Raw genomic sequence first — 8,430 nt, forward strand, 5'->3', positions numbered from 1 at the left:
ATGCCTATGGCACAGCGAGTGTGTGGAGGCCAACTTTGTGGAGTCGGTTCTCTCTTACTTTTGTGTGTGTTCTGGGATCAAACTCGAGTTACCAGGCTTGGTGGCAAGTGCCTTTAGTCACTGAACCATCTTGTCAGCCTGGGAAGATGGCTTTTGAAAAAGGATACTGGCTTGGGCTGCTTTGACAAATGTGTTTATTTTATAGTGTTGCAGATCAAATCCAAGGTCTTACTTGTTAGGCAGATGCTCCAACAACTAGACTATCTCCCCAGCCCCTAATAATACAATAGCAATAAAGTCTCTTTCTCACTCTGTCTCTTTTTCTGTGTATCTCTGTCTCTGTCTCCTCCCCTTTTCCCCCTCCTCCCTCTCTTTAACAGGGTCTCATGTAGCATGGGCTGGCCTTGAACTTGCCTCCACCTCCCAAATGCTAGGTAGAATCACAGGCATGCACCATCACATCCGCTCTAATGTAGTTCTGGGGATGGAACCCAGGACTTCCTGTATGCTAGGCAAGCAAGTACTCTACCAACTGAGCCAAATCCTCTTCCCTAATAAAAGATTTGTGCTTTTTTTTTTTTTTTTTTTTTTTTTTTTGCATATGGTAGAAAACATTTTTGTGGTGTTGAGAATTCTTTGCACACACAAGTCCAGCTTGGGTGGTAATAGGCACAACCATCCTAGAGTGACCAGTTTTAGTGAGAAACCTGGGACCATTCACAGCCTCATGATGTAGCAGAAACAAAGCAAAGCAGTGTCCTTCAGGAACACTGGCAATCTAAAAGTAGCAGAGATTTATGATTCAAATAAACCTGAGGAGTGCCATGCTAGAGGCCATTGTGGGCCAATAATAATTTTTCTTTGCCAACATATCATCAACATTTCTAGCTAAACATATGATGTTTCTTATCTCTGGTAACTCCAACTTTATATAAAGTAAAGTGATTAAGTATGTAATTAATACTATGAGGGCTTTTTTTGTTTTGTTTCTTTTTTCTTTCCAACACAGTAACCTAGATTGGCTTTGAGCTTTGGGCAATTCTCTTGGCTTCCTGAGTGTTAGTATTACAAGTGAGAGCCACCATGATCAACATTTTTTTTTCTAAAAGTTTGAGACAGGATCTCACCATGCACTGAGGTTAGCCTTAATTCTCATTTCTTTCAACTTCCTGTGTGCTGAAATTACAAGCACATAGCACTACCCTCAGCTGAAAACGTTTCTGTATAAATAAAATTTCAAGTGAGATAAACATGTAAGAAACTGTCCTGATTTTTATTTAAGTGAAGCACCCAGATCACCAAGATAATCAGATCTTTGACAAATCAGATAGTGACCACTCCTTTCCATCACATCGATGAAGGGTAAGGAAAAGAGCCTCCTGACATTCCTTTCTTGTAGAGATTTTCAGGCAGACTCTAATTCTAGATGACCTGGTTCACCGGTCTTGGTGCGAGGTGGAGGGAACCGTCAAATTCCTCTATTGGCGCACACGCTGGTGGAGCTGTGGCTGCAGCTGTCCAGGGAGAGGGTCCATCTTCATTTCCCAGGCAAGCAGAGATGATGATGATAAGTCCTCCCAGAGCTAGGAAAAGCCCAGCAGCCCAGCCCAGGAACAAGGCATCTCCAAACTCCCACCGCGGCACAATCTCAGGGACACTGTCATCCCAGAAGTCTTGGAATGTTGCATAGGCCACCCAGGAGACTGGAAAGAGGGTGGTGGCGGAAGCTGATACCTCCAAAGCCCCTCCCAGGAGGCACAGCCGTGTCTTCAAAACTCCTCTGGGCCTGTGAAACTGGAAGCATTCCAACCCCCAGCCAGAGAGCAGAAGCCCCACCAGTCCCAACCCATGAGAAGCCACCATGAGGATGCGGGCTACCTGTAGCTCCTGGGGCAGAGACAGAAAGGACTCGAAGGCTTTGCATACAGTGCCAGCTTCCTCCTGACTCACACATGCCTCCCAGAGTCCCGAGATCCAGGTTTCCATTTCATTCAGGTCCAGATTGAGAGTCTTCCATTGGGGAAGAACGGTAGTGACACACGAGCACACCCAGCCAAGAAGAGAGAGGAGCAGACCGCCAAGCCGTACTCCCCCACGGGGACTCCAGGCCATGGTTGTGCCCTCTGCAGAAGGGGATGTAAGCTCGGGCACTGGTGAGCCGGGGTGACTTCCTGGGAGGCTGGAGTGGACGGTCTCAGGGCTCCAGGGGACTCCAGTGTCAGTTTTCAATGCAGCAGCTGAGACGGGTGTCGGGGATTTGTCAGTGTTTGGGACTAGAGGCGTGGCCAAGATCAGAAGTGGGGAGTATTCTGAAGGAGGGTCCTATGAGAGAAGCTAATAGCCTAAGCGGTCACTGTATTTGATAAATACATCTGTAAAGTCAAAATCACTCCCGGCCCCTGTGATTACCCAAATGGTGTTCTGGAGAAACACCTCGACACTGTCTTTCCCGAGGACCAGGTGACTTCATTTGTGTACTTTTAAATAGATGGGGCCAGTGAGATGGCTCAGTGGGTAAAGGTGCTTGCTGCCAAGTGTGACAACCTGAGTTCAAGCCCAAGGACTCACATTGTAAGAGGAGAGAACTGACTTCCACAAGTTGTCCTCTGACCTCTATGCATGTGCACACACATACGAATAAACGTAACTAAAAATTTTAAATGTGTGTAGACTTTGACCCAGATCTCACCAGAATTTATACATTTTTAAGGTGGCTATATAGAAAGATTTATTTTAGGAAATCCATTGAAACTTATTAATAATTATACATTTTGGTTACTATAAGACAGTCTTTTAAAGTGATGTTGATGACTCAGCCGTTAAGAGAGCAGGCTGCTCTTCCAGGGGATCTGGGTTCAATTCCCAGCACCCACATGGCAGTTGACAACTGTCTGTAACTCCAGTTCCAGGGGATCCCAACCCTGTCTTCTGTCCTCCATAGGCACCAGGCACACACGTGGTGCACAGACACATATACAGGCAAAACACCTGTGGTGGTTTGAATAAAAATGGTCCCCATAGGCCCATAGGGAGTGGCACTGTTAGGAGGTGTATGTGAGAGGAAGTGCGTCACTGGGGGTGGGTTTTGAGGCTTCAGTTGCTTAAGCCAGGCCCAGTGTCACTCTCTGCTCCTGCTGTCTGTCAATCCAGATGTAGAACTCTCAGCTACCTCTCCAGCACCATGTCTGCCTCCATGCTTCCCACTATGAAGGTAATGAACTAAACCTCTGTATTATAAGCCAGCCCAATTTTATGTTTTCCTTTATCGGAGTTGCCATAGTCTTAGAGCCTTATTATACCACCTTACTGTTTCTTTTCTGCCTTAGTTTGGTGTGAGCAAGAGTTCTCTTCCTGCAGGTGTTCTTGTAAGTGGAAACATTGAAGGTATCCTGAGGACATTGTTTGCACCAATGATTAGTAAATAGCATCATGGCACCAGTGTCCATTATAGTCATTTAGTGAGCATTTGAGATCTCCCAAGTAAATCTTAGTTGTTTATGTATCTTATATTTGGGGTCACTGGGAAGTTTTGGAAAGCAGAGTTTTCATGTTCATCTTTTGCTTAATTTTCTTTATCTGTGACCTGGAGAGTGTCAGCTAGTCCCATATTATGTTTGAAAGAAAGCTCCAGATATTTGGTTTTAATACTGTAACTATATAAAATGTATGTGTTGCCTGTGTAGTGTTGGAGGTATTGCATAGAGTGGCTAATCACAGCATGTAACTTGACAAGATAAGTGAAAATGGTTGCTAGGATAGTAGACTGATATTTTCAATAAAAATATGACATACTTAAAAAAGAGTTGCCATAGTCACGGTGTCTCTTCACAGCAATAGAAACCCTAACTAATCAACACCCATACACAGAACAATTTTAAGTGATATTGTCGGGGGTTGGGAACTTAGCTGGGTAGAATGCTTTTGGGTACAAAGCCTTTGGTTGCATAATGAGCAACACATGATAGGTGTGGTTGAGCTTAGCATTCAGGAGACAGAGACAAGGAAGTTCAAGGGCAGTCTTCACTAAATTAAACTCTGACTTTAAAAAAAAATCTATAGAAAAAAAGATTTATTTTAGCCGGGTGGTGATGGTACATGCCTTTAGTCCCAGTACTCGGGAGGCAGAGGCAGGCAGATCTCTGTGAGTTCCAGGATAGCCAGGGCTACACAGAGAAACCCTGTCTCAAAAAACAAGAAAAAAAAAAAATTTATCTGTGTATGTTTTGCCTGCACGTATGTAGGTGCACCGAAGGAGGCAATAAGAGGTCATTGAATCCCCTAGAACTGGAGACTTGGGTCTTGTGCAAGAACACAGAGCCCTCTCTTCAGCCTGTAGAGGAAATTTGCATGACATAACGTGGTGGTTGGGGTGAGAAAAGTGCTGTTCCCTCTCCTAGTAGACAAGAAGCAGCACAAGAAGCAGTGTGGAGCCTGAAGTCCTTAACTGAGAAAGGAGGGGAGCAGGTCGTGCAGCGCATAGAGAATGCAATTTCGTTGTCTTCAAAAACTCTTTTGTGGCTGGAGACATGGTTTAGCGGTTATGAACATGAACTGGCTGCTCTTCCAGAGAACCGGGGGTTTGATTCTCACCACCCACGTGGCAATTCACAACTGTTTATTGTGACTCTGGGGCGTTTACCCACCAACCCCACAGCTCTCCAGGGTTTTCTTGAGCGTGAGCAGCAGGAAATATTAGATAGAAGGATTTATAGCAGAGAATGTTGCAAAGATAAACAGATAGAAAATAAAGGATAGCCTCGAGAGGGCCTGGAACCTTTTCCAGTGGCCCCGACTGTCTCTGGCCCAGGGTTTTTATAGAGACGCCAAGGGGTGGAGCAAAAGACCTCCTCCCCCAGCACAGCCAAGTGCAGACCATCTCAGACACCTGCACTCAGGCCCGTGGTCCTAATCATCCTCTATGCAGACCTGTTGGGTAAAGCCACGAGGAACCCGAGAACGGGCTCCCACATGACTCCAGTTGCAGGGGTCTGCCACCCTCTTCTGTCTGCCTTGAGCAGCAGGCGTGCAGGTAATGCACAGACATACAACATGTAAAATAAATTTCAGCTCCCCACCTCTCTGTTTTTCAAATAAAATGTTAATCATTTGTTATATTGATGTTAGGTTTGTGGGTAGCTTTTAATTTCCTCATTTGTGTCTTTACACATTTAATACATTTGTCATATGATATTTGGTGAACAAAAAAAAACCCAGAAATACTAATTTTAGAATTAATACTCCTCAGTTCATGTGAATGTCCCTGATGGCTTACCCCGACTCAGAGCACTCCTGGAGGGAAGGGCTCCCTCTGCTGTGCTGCTGCTGCTAAGGAGGCAGCTGCAAATACACCTCCACCCTTTCAGCTTCCAGTTCTGCCTCCTGCTGCCTCCAAGCCACAGGACCTGATGGGAAGGAAAATGGTTTGCACTTCCTGAGTGCGGCTAAATGCCAGGCTTTGGGTTGGGTGCTTTGCATTGAATTTTCACCCCACACTGTAGAGCACGGTAGGGAACTTACCAGGGTCTCCTGGCTGGCTGGTGGGCGACAGATGGAGCACCTGAGCCAAGGGGCTTGGACTTGGACACTTCATGTTCCTGTCCTCAGCCACAGCGGTGACACAGCGTGTGGCTGAGAGCTTGTCTTTAAGGCAGAACACAGAAGAAACCTGGGACTGATTACATTAAAGTCATACGTGTCTGACCAGTGTGGTCTCTTTTCACGTTTTTTTGTGTGTCTATGTGGGCGTAGCATATACATGTATGTGCATGTGTATATGGAAGCCAGAAGTCAGTGTCTGGTGTCATCTTCTATTGTTCTGCATCTTATTTATTTATATGTTTAACTTAAAATTGTATTTATTTATAAAGGACACCATTATATCAGCCACATCCAATAGAGGGTTAGTATCTAAAATATAAAAAGAACTAAAAGAAAGAAAAAAGAAAAAGAAAAAAAACCTGGGCACCAAGAAAACAAATTTTAAAATGGGATGCAGAACTAAGCAGAGAGTTCTCAAAAAATGAAACACAAATGGATGAGAAATACTTAAAAGAAATGTTCGGCCAGGTGGTGGTGGTGGTGGTGGTGGTGGTGCACACTTTTAATCCCAGCACTCCACAGACAGAGGCAGGTGTATCTCTATGAGTTCAAGGACAAGCTGTTCTACAGAGCAAGTTCTAGGACAGCCTGAGCTACACAGAGAAGCCCCGTTTCAAAAACCAAGAACCAAAACCAAAACAAACAAGCAAAAGAAATGTTTAACATCAGGGAAATGAAAATCAAAACTAATCCTTTCTTTTTTCTTTTTTTTTTTTTTTTTGATTATGGAAAACTTCAAGCATACTTAACATGGAGGAGCATTATAAACTCCTTTGTGCCTTTTCTTTCTTTTTTTTTTTTTTAAGCGCTTTTTAAAAATTTTTATTTTACAATACCATTCAGTTCTACATATCAGCCACGGGTTCCCCTGTTCTCCCCCCTCCCACCCCCTCCCCTTACCCCCAGCCCACCCCAGTTCCCACCTCCTCCAGGGCAAAGCCTCCCCTGAGGACTGCGATCAACCTGGTAGACTCAGTCCAGGCAGGTCCAGTCCCCTCCTCCCAGGTTGAGCCAAGCGTCCCTGCATAAGCTCCATGTTTCAAACAGCTAACTCATGCAGTGAGCACAGGACTTGGTACCACTGCCTAGTTGCCTCCCAAACAGATCAAGCCAATCAACTGTCACACCTATTCAGAGGGCCTGATCCAGCTGGGGGCCCCTCTTTTTTTTTTTTTTTTTTTTTTTGGTTTTTCAAGACAGGGTTTCTCTGTGTAGTTTTGGTGCCTGGAACTCACAGAGATCTGCTTGGCTCTGCCTCCCGAGTGCTGGGATTAAAGGCATGTGCCACCACTGCCCGGCTTCATTTATTTTTTCAGACAGGATCTCACTATGTAGCCCTTGCCTGACCTGAAACTCATTACACAAACCAGGCTGGCCATGAACTAGAGAGATTAGGCCTCTGCCTGCCTCTGAGCCTGGCTATTTATTTTGATGTGTATGGGTACAGTGCCCATGGAACAAGAAGGGGGTATTGTGTCTCCTGGGACTGGAGTTAGGACAGTTGTGAGCTGCCATGTGGGCGCTGGGAATTGAATGTAGGTCCTCTGGAAGAGCAGCCAGTGCTGCCAAGCCATCTCTCCAGCCCCGTATTACCTTGCTCTTTGCATTTTCTCAAGAATTAATTAAGCATCGGGGCTCATTACTTGTATAAGCCTCCTCCAAAAGCAGAACTTAATTTTGTATTCATAATTTTGTAATATTCTCTGAAGAATCTTCCCCACTATGCCCTTCCTATCTCTCATTTACTTTGAAAATAATAATTACTGTGTTTTCTTGCAAGATTTGAATTTGCATTTTGGGGTCTCCAAACCTAGCAAAGACTTGCCACATAGTATTCCTCAGTAAGTGTTATTAATACAGAAATTTCATCTGTAGGTCACTTTTTTTTTTTTTTTTTTGTCACTGGGCATTTATTGTTAGCAACATTTAGAATTCAAAGTAAGGCTGAGAGAGCCACTATGGTGGCTGGTTCAGTTTTGTAGTGAGGAATACTTTCCAAGGACTATGGCCACCCTAGAGCACTTGCTTTCTCAGTCTGGGTTTCCTTCTCTTTCCTCATGGAGCATGAACTAGTTAGTACTAGCTGATTGTTCTACAGACACATCATTGTTATGGACCTATGCACCCACTTAACATCAGGTCTCACATGATATCTTATAAAGAATGAAAGATGCTTTAATCAAAGCAGTACATGTTTATTGCAGAACAACAGAAAACAGAGAAAAAGGTATGAATAAACAGCCTAAGCCACTAAAGTCCACCCAAAGAATTCAATGTATTCACACACACACACACACACACACACACACACACACACACACACACTTCTGTTTTTGAGACAAGGTCTCACTTTGTAGCTCTGCTGGCTTAGAGCTCACTATGTAGACCAGGCTGGCCTCAAACTCATGGATATTCACCTGTCTTTGCCTCTTCAGTGATGAGTGCTGGGATTAAAGGTGTGTGGCACCATACATGGACTATACCTCTATTTTATTATTATTGTTTTTTAGAAAAAGAATCATATGATACATTGTGAATATCTTCTAGTATGCAATAGATTTCAATATTGAAACAATTTTATTATTTTTAATATTTCTTTTATTTTATGTGTATGTGTCTCAGTGTATAAATGTGCATCATGTATGGGGCAGGAGCCCTCAGGGGTCAGAAGAAGGCATCACATACCCTAGAACTGGAATTACAGGTGTTTGTGAGCCACCTGATGGAGGACCCGAAGATGGGTCCTCCACAAGGCTAGTACTCTACTGAGCCATCTTTCCACAACCTCAATAGTGAAACAATTTTTTAAAAGCTCCTGATATCTGGACGTAG

The 8,430-nt window shown here is 44.2% G+C and overlaps 1 protein-coding gene across 1 annotated transcript; it reads right to left on the reverse strand.

Moving 5' to 3' along the window:
• Positions 1 to 1,338: 1,338 nt before the first annotated feature.
• On the reverse strand, positions 1,339 to 2,946 carry Cldn25 (claudin 25). The gene has a single exon (XM_006979747.3). It carries the CDS (start codon positions 2,110 to 2,112, stop codon positions 1,423 to 1,425), a length of 690 nt encoding a protein of 229 aa, XP_006979809.3. The 5' UTR covers positions 2,113 to 2,946; the 3' UTR covers positions 1,339 to 1,422.
• Between the last annotated feature and the right edge of the window lie 5,484 nt (positions 2,947 to 8,430).

Source organism: Peromyscus maniculatus, chromosome 7 (genome assembly GCF_049852395.1).
Source record: "Peromyscus maniculatus bairdii isolate BWxNUB_F1_BW_parent chromosome 7, HU_Pman_BW_mat_3.1, whole genome shotgun sequence".
NCBI lineage: Eukaryota > Metazoa > Chordata > Mammalia > Rodentia > Cricetidae > Peromyscus > Peromyscus maniculatus.

What these genes read in the sequence shown, in the direction of transcription:
- Cldn25 (XM_006979747.3), bottom strand. Translation starts at nt 2,112, where the DNA reads ATGGCCTGGAGTCCCCGTGGGGGAGTACGGCTTGGCGGTCTGCTCCTC.